The sequence below is a fragment of the Gymnogyps californianus genome, chromosome 3 (assembly GCF_018139145.2).
Source record: "Gymnogyps californianus isolate 813 chromosome 3, ASM1813914v2, whole genome shotgun sequence".
Classification (NCBI taxonomy): domain Eukaryota; kingdom Metazoa; phylum Chordata; class Aves; order Accipitriformes; family Cathartidae; genus Gymnogyps; species Gymnogyps californianus.
In genome coordinates this window covers 11,574,349-11,591,917 of record NC_059473.1, presented here as the reverse complement: position 1 = coordinate 11,591,917, position 17,569 = coordinate 11,574,349, and the positions used below count along the sequence as shown (strand labels likewise).

At 44.8% G+C, this 17,569-nt stretch overlaps 1 protein-coding gene across 3 annotated transcripts in view; it reads right to left on the bottom strand.

The window, feature by feature from the left end:
• Positions 1-14,177: 14,177 nt before the first annotated feature.
• PELI1 (pellino E3 ubiquitin protein ligase 1) overlaps positions 14,178-17,569 on the bottom strand; it is a 45,189-nt gene continuing 41,797 nt past the window's right edge. For all 3 annotated transcript variants that reach the window (XM_050894984.1, XM_050894985.1, XM_050894986.1), the window contains 3 exons: positions 16,877-17,074; positions 16,576-16,764; positions 14,178-15,619 (listed from right to left, as the gene is read on the bottom strand). In XM_050894984.1, the coding sequence (XP_050750941.1) occupies positions 15,053-15,619; positions 16,576-16,764; positions 16,877-17,074 (954 nt within the window). In that variant the 3' untranslated portion in view covers positions 14,178-15,052. The remainder of the gene's footprint in view (positions 15,620-16,575; positions 16,765-16,876; positions 17,075-17,569) is intronic.

Genomic DNA, 17,569 nt, shown 5'->3' with positions numbered 1-17,569 from the left:
ATAATTAGAGGGGCACGTCCCCCAGGAACCCTGAGTGTAGTAGGTAATCTTGTCTTTAAAAGAGCAGCATTAAACAATGATAGCAACAACCAAACATCAAGGAAAAGCTCTCCTTAGAGGAAGCAAGGGATATAAAAGAAATATGTAAAATAATGTACACTGCAGAGAAAGCAGATGGAGAGTTTCTGCTGCTCTTGTCTTCAGTGATGTGAAGGGATATTAAGACTGAATTTTTCATGCCAATAGCAGGGAAAACATTTCCATGCCTTGTGTAAGTGGAGCGTGGTGCTCAATACCACAGGAAACCTTTCAAGACAGGAGCTTAGAAAGATGCAGAATGAGATGGCAGTTTTATAGGGCAACATTAGTGGCTTTCAAACTTAACACATACAACAATTTTGAAGATTATTTTTATCATGTCAACCAAATGCTAACTATTAGATCTCAGGATCAGAGCCATGTAGAGAAGACAGATGACTGGCCCACCTCTGCGCTCACGGGCCACCACCTGACGTGCTGTATCCTTGCTAGAGGCAAGATACAGGGCAGGATGGGTGCCTGGTCTGACCCTGGAGGACAATACCCACATTTTCCTTCAGAGATGAGGGTAAGCCGGGCCACTACTGCATGTCAGAGCGCACAAAGTGTGAGAAGGGGCCTGCAGGAAGGAAAAGTGGCTGGATCAGGGTAGTGGAGGTCAATGGCTCTGTCTAGGGCAGTTTCTTAATAGACTCCATCAAGACACCATCACAAGATAAGGACAGCCCATAAAACAGGGACGGCAAATCTCTCCTGTTGCTCCTAAATGATACGGCATTTATTACTTCATGTCCGCAGTGGTAGCGGAGCTCCTTCTGGCTCTAAGTCATTCCTCAGCACGTTAGACATGCTGCAGATGTATCTGCGTTTAACCCAGTTTCTTCTTGGTACTGTCAGTCTCCAGTAAAGAGGCTGCCTAAAATTAAAAGCTCTTGCTTCTGTATCTGGATTGAGCACGTTTTATCAGATAGCAGCTTATTCTGATGAAGTGGAGTACATTAATACCTGAGTCATCAGAGGCTCTGGCTTTTTTTATGTCAGCTTTCCAGGCTAGCTTTGTTATGTGCAGTGCTCCCTTTGAATTCGGCCACTGCCACCCCGACATTACAAAAGGAGGGATTCTAGTGGGATGCTTTCAGGGAAGTGTAATGGGAAACAGTCTGATCCAAGCGGCAACTCCAATATCATCAACCATGGACTCAGACAGGGCTTCGCTTTTAAATTAAACGGCGGCACGGGAAGTTACTGAAAAACACAACAGGAGATTCTCCTGTTTGGCAAGAAGGAATCACTGTGTAAAGACCAGGTGTGTCTGATGCATATGGAATTCACCTATAGCATTTACTTAAATCATCCACGGGTATTAAGATGCCTCTAGCTTTGCTGGGTCTATGTAAGACTTCTCCTTTTGCAGCCTGTAGACTCTTTCTCTAATCCTGCTGCTCTTTGAGATACTCCTGAAGAAGTTCCTCTCTCTCTCGCATTTCTTTTTTCTGTCTACATCACATCCTGGGTGTTTTCACCAGTGTGACCCACACCTCTGTACTGCTGACAAATATTTACCTCTCTTTTATTGGCCTCTCTCTCTCTGTCCGCTCCCACCATTTAGGCTTGAGTACCTACCATCTTGAGCTGACCGTCTTTTCAGCAATATTTGATGTTAGACGTCCTGACCACCGTAACAAAACACAGCCAAAAATCAATTATTGTCCTTCCCAGACTTCACTGTTTCCAACCATCCTGGTACCCCAGAAGCAGCAAAACGTCTTGACTTTACTGGATTTTAGTGTATTAGGCACCATCTGGCAGAGGCACGGACGTGTGCCTACAAGCAGGCAGACAATACGCAACCCAAATGTTTTAAAAACTACATCTCCTAAGTGCATCCTTTTCATCTGAGCATGCGTGAGAGGAGGTGTTTGATTCTCAAAGGACTCCAGGAACATGCGTCTGCTGGAGTTGCCACCTCACAGCCATGCAGTAAATTTCTTTTTACAAAACGAGCAGGAGCTCCTGTCCTTTATTCCCACCTTTTCCCGTGCTAACTTGTTTATTTGGAACAATTCTTTCTGGCCTCGCAATCTGTCTTTACTCAGGCAAACTAAAAGCTCTTGTTTCTGAGATGATTACTTGTGAGTCAAAATGTGCAGTTTCAAAGCAAGTGATGATGTGGAGTGAGAAAAAGAAAAAAGTACAGAAAAAGCAGACCAAGTTGGTGATGTCTAAAGAAGGTACCAAGCAAGCAGGGCTGGCATCTTAAGAGACTTTCAGAGATACGAATTCGATTCTAGTTTTACCACAGGGTTCAGTACAGATTTTATTTTAAAGATCAGAGATAAAGGCCCTGAATTACAGATGTTTTTAGACTTTGCTCTGCTCTAGATTGCAAGGTCCGCCAGTAGAGGGTACAGCCACAGGAATCCCAACCAAGGAATGCAGAAGCGGCCAAGCTAACTCGTTGCTATCTTAGGTGTCACACACATACCACTGAGAGGAAAAACACACACCTTCTTTGTGCATTTTAAAATTCTACAGCTGAGAGGCTGGAGAAGTGCATGGGTGCCTAGACTCGATTGAGGAAGCAGCACACTGTCCCCTCACAGCAGGCTCCCCCAGCCAGCAGCTTTCTGAACGGTGCCTCAGTCCCCCTCTGCCTGTCTCTGACCTTGACTGGAAATCCCAGGGATTAAAGCAGGCGGGGACCACAAGGATGATTCTTTTCCTTTAAGGGCATGATTTTGTAGGGATAGGTAATAGCCGTTATTAGGAGACTGATCTGTGTGGAAAGCATCAACATGCCTTTAAGGGCACAGTTTGTTTTCACTTGTCTTACCTTGCTCCTACCCTAAGCTCATCACAGCTTCAACATGACTACTATGATTTGATTTAGGTCAGATTTATTTCCAGCAACCGCTGTGTATTACAGCAGATGGCAGCCTTTCCCCAGATTTCCAGAAATGAAGAGTACCTGGATTTCAGACAATACATGTCTTTTCTTGTCTCCTGGTGTCTGCTTGCTGCCAGCAGAAGCCTCCGTAGGAACTGAGCAACTGGATCGAAGAAGCTAGAGAGATAAACAAGACCGAAATCACCTCTTTGCATTTGCGGGGCTTGGCTCCTCACCAGAGGTCTGATCAGCTGTTGCACCACCTCTTTATTCATCTAGGACAATGTTTCCCTTCCAATTTATATCAGAGTTCAAGATCAAAGTAATTAAAAATCCACGCGAATTCATTTCTTCACCTTGACAACAACACATAACAGAAAATACATCTTCTTTGTGGGTAGTATGTCAAAATCAAAGTGACATTTTTCAGCGCTTGACTTAATAAGATATTTGTGCCGTATTAAAAAGCACCTCTGTTAAAAGACCTACAGCAGCTGGCTGAATAAACTGTGGTGTGGGCGAGGCCTCAGATTACTTCATCTGCTGGTGACTGTTCAAAAGAGCCTCAGATACGCTCTGTGGATTCACCCAGCCCTGAAAGGCAAGGAGAAAAGGGACCAGCACTCTTCTGTCCTGCCCCTTTTTACTCCCTGCTCGTGGAGCCAGAACAGGAATCCTTATTGGAAAAGGGTTTTTTGAGATGACTAAGTACACCAAGCTCTTTCTAATACCCTCTGGATCCTGTGGAAGCATTTCTTATTACCACATGGCAACTCCCTTACTGTGTTTTTATACCTACCTGACTGGTATTAATCAGTCCTAGTGGGCTGTTTCACAAGCACAAGAAAGGTGCAAAGATGTCTTCTTCTGGGACGTTGCTCCTGATGCAAACACAAAAGAACACAGATTTACTTCTACGTAGGCTCTGTCTTCAATTTCTACTTTTTGTCCTGCTTCTGTTCTCACAAAATATGTTAATGGCATCCAGATGCTTATTAACACGTTTCATACTAACAACCAGAGACAGGAAATACAGGCCAGATGAGGAAGAGAACAGCTTAAACAATAGTTAAGAGAGATGAGAGGAATTCAGAGTCAGCAGGGCCAAGTAAAATTTACTCTGGAGCCTTCAAGAGACTAATCAAATGGTTGTCAGTGAATGACTTTATAAACTCTGGGGGACAGAAGAGGTCCCACAGGACCAGAGAACCTATTATCAATATCTAGGGGGACAACCAAATACAGCATTAATTAATCTTAAAGACCCATGTGATCCTAAAGCAACTGCTACAGGCTTACAAAAACAAGCCGTGTCCAACCAACTCCATTTCTCTCTTTGATAAGGCAGCTGGCCTGGCAGCTAGGAAAGAGAAGTCACAGATGTGCTGCATCTTCACTTGAATAACGTTGGCTCATGCAGCCACTAAAGGAAACGGTCTAGACAACGTTACTATGAGGTGAACAGGCGAGCGAGTTGTTTATGCTCAAGGTGTAACGTCCATCATAGCCCTAGCTCTGTATGTCCCTGACAGCCACTGCCATGGGAACACTAGTGCCCAAAATCTGTCCGAAGAGGCAGGAGGCTGTATTTCTGTGCACATACTGCAAGGGATGGGAGACGCGGGGAGAAAAAATTAATTTCACACAGGAAATCACCATCAGCGAGGAAATGACCCCAATTCCCTATGTTATACTCAAGGTCTTGGCATTCACGAGCATCTTTTCCGTACAAGACATGCGCGTCACCCACCCCCGGTTCAGCTTTTAATGAAAGAAACACTTAAAATACTCTTCCACCAATCTACCCAGCCCGCAGACACTGTTGCAGACTGCTGCTTACATCTGTCCCTCAGAGGAGCCTTTTCATCCTTTTGAAAGCTGCTCTCTTCTTTCCCAGCTCTGTAGAGAAATCTGGCTAACTAGCAATCTCGAGGCCATTATACTGCAGTTCTCCCATCTTCCTGGCTGCATTCATTATTAATAGCTCATCATTAAATTTTAATAAATTGAATATCAGAGGTTTAAGGCTTGTTAGGCACCTTTCCTCCCTTTTTTTCTTCCAGGTCCATTTGTTGGACAAGTGCATTCAGTGTCATGCAGGGGAAGCTGTCAATCGATAACAGGCATACCTTTTGCAGAAAGTTGTAACATTTTTATTTCCAAACGCTGCAGAACTCCTTGGAATACAAAAGCTTTCACTTTGAGTTGGTTTTTTTCCTTTAAGAAAACAAAAAAAATCCCCAAATAGTAGGTAAGTCTTTGGTCTCAACTTCTCTTCAGTTTACTTTATGGAGTTGACGAGTTCTAGCTTCGTTCATTAACGAGTTGGTTTCACAGGGAAGATGGGAGCGGCTTGGCTGTGTAAGACTGTTAGTTTGCATAGGACCGATCCTAATGCAGGATCTGTCCCCCAAAGAGCGGTGAATTGGGGGTGCTCCAGGAGAAGCACAGAAGCCTGTGGTAGGCAGGGAGCCTCTCCATCATGTTTTTCAGGGTGGAATTTGCTCTACCCCCATCCCAGGGGTGCACAGCCCCACTGCGGGGTGCAGCAGTGACACCGTCAGCAGCACTAATATTTGCTTGCATAGGGTTGTTTTCGTGTGGATCATCCCCCTCACCTTGCCGTGAAAACCTGAAAGGAGGACTCTGTAGAAGATCTGAATTGCTCAGCTTTTGGGGCTCAGGCACCCAAAATTGAAATGCTCTTCAATGGGCAGAAGTGTACTGAAACAAAGAACCATCAGGATATTTTTCCCCAGTGGAGGATGCGAGTAAGAGTCTTTGGAGAGACATGCAGCATGCAGGACATGGGCAGGGACCTTCTCACTTCAGTCAGCAAGTGGAAGGCCCTGGGGAAGACGTGGCGAAGTTGAAGACAGAGTTCAGGGAACAGAAGCAAGAACCCCGGCAGTCTGGCAAACACAACCCACGAAGAGAGATCAAAGGACTGCTTTAGCGGGGAGAAGAAAAGGCTGAGAAGAGACATGCTCATAGCCTTCAACTATGTAAAAGGCTGCTAGAAGGAGGGAGAAAAAACTATTGCCTCCACATCCTCGGGGGGGAAACAAGCAGTAATGTGCTAAAGCTTTCCTTCTTGGGGGCTTTAAGTTCAAGATGAGGAGCAATTTTTCACTAGGAGGATAGTCAAAACGAGGAACAGGCTGCCTGGACAGGTTGTGGAGTCTCCATTAGTGTGTAGTCTTCCAATCTACAGATTTTGAAAAGGTAAGTGAGATGAACGCTCACAAGCAGGATTTGGGTAGAACTGACCCTGCCATGGGGCAGACTAATCCAGGAGAGGACTTTCCATGGATCCGTGATTACATTGTGAACAATACATTTTTAAATCAGCTGATGCAAAGAAGCTTGCATCTAAAACTGGTGAAAAAATTGTCTGATGCAATCTGGGAACTCTTACTGGTTTTTCTTTTTTTCCCATTGAAATAGTAGGGAAATTCCAGAGACACTAAGATCTGGTACTCAAAAAGAGAGCCAGAAGTACAATTTTAGACTAGCTCATCTGACATTCATAGTGAGCAAAATAAAGAGAAAGCTGATCAGAGCTCACACGTAATGGACAATAACATCATGCCAATCAACATGGGTTTTTTTGGAAGAAAAACTCGCATCTGGCAAACCTGCTTTCCTCCTTTGAGATAACAAGTTTGGTGGATAAAAGGCAGTCGTAATTGAGTTTTGTAAGACATTTGACTCAGTACGGAGTGACATTATGATTAAAAGATTAGCACTCTCCCCTATCAGAAAAGCCCACATTAAATAGATTAGCTGACAGCTCCCTGGTGGAGGCTCTGCCACAGATGGGACAGAATCACCCAGGAGGCACCCGGACCTGACGCTGCTTTACATTGCCACTCAGGATCTGGGAGCAAACATAAGGTGATTGCTGACAGTATGTATACAGGATGTAAGGATCAGCCAGGTGGCAAGCTGGGCTGAGGAAAGTCATTTAGAAACTGCTGCTACACAGAATATGCTGGATGCATTGCTATTCTTTTGAGTATCAAGAGCAAAGTGGGTTAAATACCTCCATCCTAGGGACTCCCACAGCTGCTCATCTTCCTCTGCTGTGTGCTGGGGAAGCCAACCTCTGACATCCCACCTTTATACTTCTGTAGTGTGAATTAACCTCTAAATTACAGTCTGAAAGATTGTTTGGGGCCAGCAGAGCCTAAGCCTCTTGCATGATACCATTCAACATATTTTTTGCTGCAGAAACATAAATACAGCCTGGCTTTATTAACCATTAGCCTATAAAGATAGAAATACAACAAAATGCAGACACACACGGTCTATAAATAGATTTAAGCTGTTGTGAGGAACACTAATTCCAGGCCTCCACAGTATGAAAACCACTCCACTGTATCAATACTGTGCATTTGGCAATATTGTTTTAAGGACGGGGGGCTGGGGTGTTTTTTCCTTCAGGGCTGGCGCAGTCTCTAGTCAAGCCCCCCTTTTGCAAAGGCACTTGCCCCAGCTCCGGCGATGGCTTTCCCTGGCAGGCAGTTGCCAGGAGCTGCCAAGGAGTGCGACATGAGCACTGATTCATCGACGCCCAAAGGCGCTTGCACACACCATCTGCTTCTCCTGCTCGAGAACAGGCGGAGTGAGATTTCCAAGTGATAAAGAGTGACGCTGGCAGAAACGCTGAGTAACACTGAAAACACCCGGAGCAATGGCGGAGCTGAGGTCTTCAGCATCGCTTACTCTGCCTCTCAGGAAAGCTCCTCTGAATCCACTTTTAATGCGAATAAGTGAAAAAGCATTAAATATCCATGCTCCGTGCTGTTATGCAGCATTTAAAGGATCTTCTGATTGATTTAGCTCCCCTTTAGAAGTGAAGCAAGCTAATTAAAGGAACTGAGGCCCTGGCAGCTTTGCTCTGCAGAGCCTGGGACCAGCTTTGCCCAGCTGGCCGCCATGACCACAGGCTGTGGGGAAGGGGCAGCAGATGAGAGAGGTGCCTGCATCCCTGTGACCCATCTCGGACAACGTTTATCCTCCAGCAATGGTGGAGGGTGGCACCACGGGTTCATCCTGTGGTGGGACCCATGGACATGTCCCCATTACAGGGCAGTACTCCACAGAAAGGCAAGCTGGGCAGGTGAGACCATGACCTCTCAATCCCCTGCAATTTGGAGCCTTTCACCCCCTTTAAAGTCACATTTTAGGTGATTGTCCAGGCAAAACGAAAGCGGGCACGCCTGCATCTCGGTCCTACTGTGACTTTTGAAAATGTCAGCCACTGTGCCAACTGGAAGCACAGGCCAGAGAGAAAAAAGAGGCCAATTAAAAAGCCAGGTTGTCTCTGTGTTGCTCAGGGCTAACAGAACAGATGATGGCATCGCTGGAAGCTGCGTTTGCTTTTAATTGTCCTCGTTCCACTGAATAACTAATTCTCTCCTCCTCCCACACAACAGGGGAAAAAAAAAAAAAAAAGCATGGGTTTTTTGGAAAGGATGAGTTGACTCAATTCCTTTCGTACAGCGCATGACAGCAAGCTGCAGTTTTTAGCTTTGCATCCAGGCAAGTTTAGAATATCGCTGCATGCATTTGTTTTGTTTCAAATCTTCTAAGATCAGCTGAAAATATTATTTTGGAGAGAAGAGGGTATGGAAGCACTAAAGGCTTTGTGTTCATTCAGCTCCTAAATTGCAGCCAGCCAAAGGGAATAGCACAGGTAGATACCATTTGTAAGGTGGTCATATTAAAAAGTTATTTTGCAGGTATCAGAGGGCTGGGATGCGGGAGGTGCTGGGGATCTGAGCATGATCCAGGGAAAGTGGATCCCCTCAGCCCAGAGGTGAAATGCTGAGCTTACCACAAGACTCATCCTTCACGTGGCTCTTTCCCAGGAGCCCATGAAAGCCATCGCTCTTCCCTTATCCTTGACCAGCTCACATTTCCAGGAGAGACTGAAGGGAAACCCTATCTAGGCTGAAGAATAGATGACCAAACAAACCCCAAAACACATTTTGCAGGGCCTGAGTCCAGCCAACATGGTTCAATGTATTAAAACATCACATATTTCAATAGAAACACTTTAAAAAAATCATAACCACGGTGAACGTGACTGAGAAACTGTCAGATAAAACAACTGCAGAGAAAAGTGAATCTGATTTAATTTTTTTAGGGGGTTGAAGCATAAACAAATACAAGGGCAAAGACAATGAGCTATAAATAAGCAGAGAGGATGATCTTGGGAGTTATTAGTAAAGAATACAGGTAAGGAAGCCCCCCCCCCCCCCCCCGATTTAACTCTGTACTGCACTTTCATTTACTGTCCGAAAATGTGAACTATCATTTCCTACCTACCCTCTCTGTGCTGCTCATGCTTTGTGTGGCACACTCACAGGGAATCCTTAGGAGTCCATCATGTGCTGTGCAAGTGCTGTGGAGGGGAAGCCTTTTAATGAGACCTTTCCACTAGGAAGAGGAAAAATAGACAATCCTGGCATGAGTTATAACTCCAAAGGACTCTACCCTCATCGTATTTCTGAAAGGCAGCAGATCTCCAGTAGCGATCTCAGTACAGAGCTGTTATTATGTATGTAGACAGGGTAGAGGAAGGAAGCCAGAGCAGATTAATAATTTACTCCTGCCTCAGAGCTGCTTAGTGACACTAAATCAGCAAAAGCATTCAAAATAAAAACATCACAATATTTGCAGGCATTGCCAAATTACAAAGGAGTTGCCTCTGCCAGCAGTGAGGTGCTTCTCTAGTTGATCCATAAGGTCATTTGCGCCCACGCAGAGGATGCAAGATGTCTCAACCCCCTGCGTGGTAGCACTGGGCCCTCAGCAGGGATGGCAGAACTATTTGCTGGTGCCTTCGCTGCTGCCACAAACGCATCCTCACCAGCAGAGCCAGGCAAACATCACAGGCCAGAAAATAGGGTGACATCGGTGCTGGTTGCCATTCCCTCCTGCCAGCCCTGACAGAGGGGCAGTAGGACAAGGATGGAGAGCTGGGCACGCTAGCAGCAAAATCAAGAATGGCAGGGAGTGGGCAGGGAGCTCTTGACTGCCAGAGCTGGCACTTTGCCTCTGGTTACTCATCTTCCCCCGAGCTCAGCCTCAGGGGATGCAGCCCCAGCCGATGCCTAACCTGATCCCACACTTGCCCCTGCTGGGCAAGGCGAACAGGACCTGCTTCTGCAAAGTCATCTGCTTACTGCAGCTGTGGGAAGGACTGTATCTGCCAGTGCTGGAGGGAGGAGGAGGAGGATGGGCAGCAGCTCGCAGGGGGACCAAGGCAGGAATGTAAAGATTCAGGCACTGGGGCTTATGGCTAACGCTGTTCCCTAACACTGCACTGATGCACAGCCTCAGGCACATCCGAAGCCACCGGTCCGGCTGCAGGCTTTGCAGTCCCCTGAGGCTGTGTTCGGGATGGCTGCTCTCCCAGGGGCAGCTTAGGCTTCAGAGAATAAAAGCACTTTTTTTCTGCCCTTTAAATCTGCCACCCTTTTGCTTTCAGGAGGGAGACAGGACCAGATCGACCAACAGTAGCACCCAGCACAGCTGAAGCAGCTGGCTGTTTCTTGTGCAATAGCACACATTGGTGTTTCCCCAGCTCAGCTTGTGTCACCGGGTACGTTACCATGGGTTACTGCATCCAAACAGCACAGTTTGACACAGTGCTGTTCTCTGCAAGAAAACAGGGTCCTGAGCTCTTGCTCTGCTGCCCTGGAAGCAGCACCTGGGAAGGGGCAGGCTTGCTGCTGCCCGTGCAGAGGCTACGCTTGCCAAAGAGCCCCTGACACAAGTCACAGGAACCATCACAGCTCCTGCAGAGATGCTTTCGCCGATCTTTTTCACAGGATGCTCGACAGCGCATGTACAAGTGATCTCCTATAGCCACGAAAGAGCCTTAGAAGCTGCATTTCCAGGATGATCACAGCCCTTATGTTAAAGCCAAGTGCTACAATTAAAAATAGACAAGCTTTGCCAGTGTTTATACAGAAAAGGAAGCAGGGATTGCACGAGCCAAGACTAGGACCAGGAAATCTGGTCTAATTCAACAGCAACAAGGCTTAATCTAAGCTGAAAGACAGCGTGCAGGTAGGTAGCTGTAGTCATCATGATAGATTTATATTGCAAAACTGGAAATGTATTTTTAGAATCGGGCCTGGAAAGTGTCTCTTCAGAAAGAGCTCAAGCATGCCACAGCAGGGTCATTATGGGATTTGCAGAGCACCTTCAAATACAGGAGGACTGCCGTGGTGACTTCATCATGTCATTAAACCTTTCAGGATACCGGACTCATTCTTGCTGGTGTAACAAGCCTAGCGCAGATGGGATTAGAAAACCTCATCCCCAGCCTGCACCACACATCTTGGAGCCACACCACGCACTTGTGGTATTGCTTGAACCCAATGGCTGAGTCAAAGGGAACAGAGTGCTCCGTCAGCGCTGGGCTACCCACTGCCTTCCCAGGGAAAGCCCCCAGCAACCTCCCTGTCAACATGCTCCTCCTGCCCTGCTGTGAGTCAACACACCAAGCTGCCCCACTTCTGCTTTGGGGGAGGGAAGGGCTTCATAAGCCAGCTGCTGTGCCAAGCTGCTGCCTTTTACCGGTGTTAAATCCACACAATTTCCTACAGCTGAAAAGCAAATTAGCTCATTAAATCACCTGCATTACACCTCACACAAAGAACTGCACAGCACAGAGCAGCCACGCACAAACCAACTGCAGAAGGCTAGCTGCTCATTTCCAGATGCACTTCTGCAGATCTTCACAAAACTTTAACACTAAAAAAGGGCCTACGCTTACCTCATTTCCACATACCTGCGGCGATCTCCCAGGGAAGAGTCCTGTCCCATCTGCTGGTTGCATCATCGATGCCTCTTTCCATTCGAACAAACCTTTGAAAGCAGGTTAAGGCCACAGATCTCATTTGGGGCTGTTTTTTGCAGGTACAAGGCGCTGATTAAGGCTACACACAAGCAGAGCTGTAACCATCTCAAAGTCAGCACAGTGCAACCTCTTGCACTTCTCCCAGCTCCCAAATTTGTTCAGAAGCAAAGGCCTTAAAGTTCAGAGTGCTTCCGTCAGCTGGTTGAGTCAAAGGGATCATTTTAATCTGACATTCATTTTACAGTTTACAGAGTACGAGACCTTCTATTTCAATTGTTTATTAAAGAACAGAGGCCCACGGGAACTCAAATAGGGAACTGCAGTCAAAGCTACTGCTTTTAGTTAGCTTGCATGTTGTATGGAAATTGTTCCTCAACCTACTCGACCGCTGCTATCCTGCTTTTGACAGTGGGATTTCCGTGTCTCAGGCATTTGAATGCCCATGTTCTGCCCTTTTAAAAATGGGATTAACAAGCCCAGCTTGGCCCAAGAAAAGTATACAACAGGCGGAGAGCGTGGGGCAGACTCTGAAGGGTTATCTTGGCATAACGCTACCCAGAGAAACAGGCAGTTCTGCTAAGACTACACCTTCTTCTGTGGTGTTTCTTTTGGGGGGGGCAGAGGGGCAGGGGTAGAGAAGTATAATGAAAGCATAACATATCATCTTAATGGGGTGGAGGCTTAATGACGGTCGTGTGTTGGGCATGAACCTCTCTTCTTCCCCTCTACAGTCAGATGTGCGTGTACACAACTGCACTATTGTCTCCACACCAGTGTCCAGCTGTGCCTCCAACACGGGGCGAGTACACCGCTTTCCATTTGTCTGCTACCATCCAGTTCTCAATCTGTTTTCACAGCTCATCTTTATATTACTCATACTGCTTTGTAGCTTTCATCATGTCCTTTTCCGATTTTTCATATCCCCGTAGTCAACAAGATCAGGACCAGAGAAGTGTCAATCCGATTTTGTGGAAGAGTGAATCAAGAGCTCTTGACATTTTATAAGAGCCCAGACATTTAGTTAAGTTTTTGCTTACATTTCATTATTTGTAACTTACTCAGGGAAGAGATAATTTAACTATGTCTTTTCAACAACAATCTCGCCTTTGTTAATGTAGGGTTAAATATAAAACACATTGAGAGGTCACATCTGAAAGGAGCCATTCAAATCCATGACCAGGATAACATGCAAACTCTTTACAGTTGCTAATTTTTTGTGATCTTAATCCATATGTGCAGAACAGACACCTTACGTGGCAGCAGAAGGGCCACCTCCAGCCACCTTTCCCATCTCTTGGAAACAAAGCAACAGACAATCCCAGAATTTCTATTTTTGAAAAGTGTTTACTCACGTAGTTTGAATAAATTAATTTGCAAATAAAAATTAAACTACAGTATACTATAGTTTGAATAAAATGATTAGAACAACTACAATACAGGGATTTCTTGCTGCATAAGTTTCATTACTTAATGCATATAATCTGGAAAATGTCAAAATCAGTTATATTTCTATGGAAAGGGAGTAACAGCAGTTACTTGTACATGACAGCTAACTGAACTTATAATACAGGTTTCCTGACACATGCATTTCCTGAGTGAACCAAACAATATATATAATTTCTTTTTAAAAATGGAGAAACAATTGACAGTCAAAGTAAATAATTCATGACATCTAAGCAACATAGGTCTCTCTTTAAACCAAGAAAATTTTAGAACAGCTTTGAAAGGAAAAATTAAAGCTATGCTATAAAATACAGAAATTTGCTACTGTCAATTATACAGTACGTATTTTGAAAAAAGTATGAAGCTGGCCAAAAAAGCTCAACTCAATCCTAAAAAGGTCAGGTTGTGTATTTGCCATGAAGCACAGTGGGTTAGCAGCAAAGCTGGATGTAGTGCACTGGCCTTTTCTGGTGGATACAGAGGGAAAGGAAGGGTAGGGAGGGGAGAGCAGAGAGAGACTACCGACCAGAGCCCGCCGCAGCGTGAGCACACCTTATGCAAGCATCCCACACCGAGGTCTACGAGTCCAGTCCAGTCCCAGCTCAAGCTCTCCCCTAACAGACTGCCAATTGTGACAAGTTGCACAAGGATGCTAGGACGCAAGCACGCATCCCTTGGGTACCAGGCTTCAACTTTGTTCCGTGTGCGGCCTAGACGAGTATTTGCACCTCGCAGCAGGGTAAAGGCAAGCATGTGAAGCCCGTGGCTCCCATGTGCCAGTCTGCAACGGGCCAGAAGAAAGGTAGAACATCCAACTGACAAGCCTGTCACAAGTTGGGACTGTGGCCGTTTCACAAATTGCTCCCTGCTCCCCACACATGTGCACCGGCACATCCACCTCTCCCCTCACCCCCTGCCCCAAACAGCAAGGAACAAAATAAGCCTCATCTTTCAGGTTTGTTAATGTTTAACATTGGAAAAACCCTCACAAGTGTCACTAATGCTAAATAAAGAGATGTGTTAGCATGAAGGGAGAAAAAATCCTTAATCTAGACTAAGTTGCATATTCAAAGAGTCTGGTAAATATTCTCCTCATAACCAGATCTTAAGTATAGTCCTACCAAAAAGACATTTTAAGAAGTCCTTCTTAGCTACCTTTCAACATGGTTAAAGCACACCTTTATGCCATCATAATTTGCATTAGCTTTGTTTAAAAAGCATTTTAACTATTCTAAGAACTCAGTATTTTAGATTAAAAAAGATTTTTCTACCATTTCCATCTCATGTTCTTCTCCATCCAGAACTACTCTACACATCCAATTGCTGGATGTAACACACTATGACCATGCTACTCTCTAAACATTCTACGTATTTTCAATAATAAAGATAAATAGAAAAGAGTTAATATACATGTTATATTTTACAATGTTTGCATCCAAGCTGTAAACTAATGTTCTTTGAACTATTTACCCTCCATATACAAAAAGAATGAAACAACTTTCAAACACTGTGGGCATGTGATTCAAAACCATTAAACGGAAGGCATCGAAATTCACTCTACAACACTTCCTTCACCTCTTCAGAAGTAGTTAACAACTAAAAAAAAGCAATTCTCCCCCTTCTCCCCGTTTCTTCCATTTCCAGACTTTTCTCAATAGAGAGGGATTTAGCTGTTGTAACAAAAAACCAAAAATTCTTCATCTTAATGCAAACCAGCAAAGCCCAGAGAATACGAAAAAGTTGGTTTAAAAATCAGAATTGCTTAGCTTATCAGTTTACTGCAGTCCTTGGTAACACATATGTTAGTCAAGAGGTCCTTGGAAAATGAGTCTGATGTAACCTTGCTCACCAGCCAGCTGATGCGCACAGAATGGACAGGCTGCGTGAAAAGTGTGAGTACCATGAGGAAGAGGAATTTGGGACCAATATGCAGTTGTCTTTTCTGAGCACACGTGTCCACACGGGCTGAACGCATGCGTCGGAGGTCCTGCATCCACATAAAATCCCGCTTCACATCCAAGCCACAGAGGCACATAGGGGCCAACAGAGCGGCACATGGGACACTCGCGATCCTTGCCGTCTCTCTCCTCTTTGTTTCCCCAATTGTGATAGCCGTGGACGTGGCCACAGTTCAGATACACCCACGGCTGCTTTTCGTCTACAACATCTTTTCTCTTCATGCTGGGAAACGCCAAGGTGTTAAACCCCACGGGACACTGGGGCCTTGCTGCATTTATTTCCTGTCTTAGCGCCTCCAGGTGCTTCACAGTAGGAGTGCGTGAAAGCCCTTCCGCAGTGCGCCACAGCAGTGTTGCTCCACACAGGTCAATCAGAGAGCCATCCTGGAGTTGGTTCGTTTCGTTCTCAACCTTGTGATGGACAAAGAGAAAGAGAGGTGTCACCTAAGGTTACCTGAAGAGTAACATAATGCACTTTCATAATACAAATCTGCCTGGAAGATCCAGACAAAAAGTTTCAAGCAGCTCCTGACTGTCCTATGCAAGATACCCATAGAGCGCCCAGTGTCAGCTTCTCTCTCCCCTTTTCTTTAAAAAAAAAAAAACAAACCAAAAAAACCACGAAACAACTTCTTAAGAACAGATTAATGTATACATTAAAAAAAATTAAGGCGGAGTGGCACAAGACAAGTCTTGTTTAGTCCTCCATCACATTTTAGACTGTTTTCTTCAAACACACCTTTACTTTCCTCTCCTCCAGAGGCTTTCCTCTCCTCCAGAAAAAGCCTGCTGTCAGCATTCCTAGCTAAATGCATCACTTATTTAAGTGTTCATGTAGCATTTCTTTTTGCTAAGAGATCCCAAGTCATACCAAAACCAATCATCTCCTGGAAATGTCACCAATGCTTTGGAAACAAGAGGAAAACTCAGAATGCCAAGGTGGAAATGGATATCCAGGTATATAGGCATGTGTCAATAAAACTATAATTATTATTTATTATTCTATAAAAAAGGAAAAGTGGGAAAACCTTAAAAGCATAAACTCAAGAGGGAGAATCAGGAAAATACTCTTTAAAATGTGCGCATGACTGAGTTTGCAGAAGAGCAGAGTGGACTGGCAACTCAATTTAGGAGAGCAGTCTACATCTGCAATTAAGTACTAGTTTGCAGATAAACTCAGTTATTCAGGTTGAGCAAGACACCTTCATGTATGAAGACAGACACATAAGAAGTCAGTGTAACTAATTACAGAGGTGACATCTACACTGAATGAGGCAGATTCCAGCCCCTGGTAAAGCTTGGGCATAAACACTTATGGTTGTACTCATTTTAAACAGGTTGCATAAAACAGGGGTCACTCCTCTTACCATTTTTCCCCTCTGCTGAGCTGATCTGGTTTCACGGAGGCTGAACACATTCCCACACACAGATATCTCTCTCCACACCCCTGGCTTGGAGTCTTCTGTAAATCCATTACGAGGATGCATAACAAGAACTCCATTTGTGGTTAGTCCATCCATTTGCCCATCTGATGTCTTCCACTTCGCAGCCTTCTCCTAAGAGAAATTACATCAATGAAAACGTTTAATTTGGCTGAAGTGGAGCTATGAATTAGTTTAAAAATAAGCCTGCATGGAACTTGGAAGAAAAAAGAAAGAGTTCCCTTACCCCAAGAAAGATGTTTTTTGAGGAGTCAAATCCTGCAGCATATATTCTTGCTGTAAAAGGAGGGTTACGTTCACATATGATTCTACAGGCAAACCTTGATATAGTGCTCTGCACAGACTGCGTATCTGAATTACTCTGACTTCCAGGAACTGTATCTGTCACAACAAAGTCTATAGGACTCTCTGTTGACCGACCAATCTGGAAAGGGATTAAAAAAGAAAACAAAAACAAAACTGTTCAGAAGTTTGCCTTTGGGTCTAGGAATATTCAAACTCAAAACATTTAAAAGTGATCAAGAAAAAATCATTACATTCCAGTCTGAAGCATTCCCCTCCACCAATCTAAATTTAGGTTTCTAACCCTAATCTGAATTGATGAGTTATTCCGCCTCCACGTGACCACAGTTATTCTGAAGGCTGAGTACAGCCAACTGAAGGAAGGGGAAATAAAATGATGTAATTAAGTCAATTCTGAGTTGATTTCCCATTGAAGGCCTTATCAGAAAGGTTACACTCAGGTCAGCTGGACCAGCTGCAGCAGCGCCAAAACAGCTAGGAAACAGCAGTTAGATGGAAGAAAAGTGATATTCAGTCACTTTGCATGCCCAGAATATTCTGAACAATGCCAGACTAGGTAGAGGTGTAGGAAAATTACATTCTGTGAGCTGACTCTCCAGCTCCAATGGGGCACTGA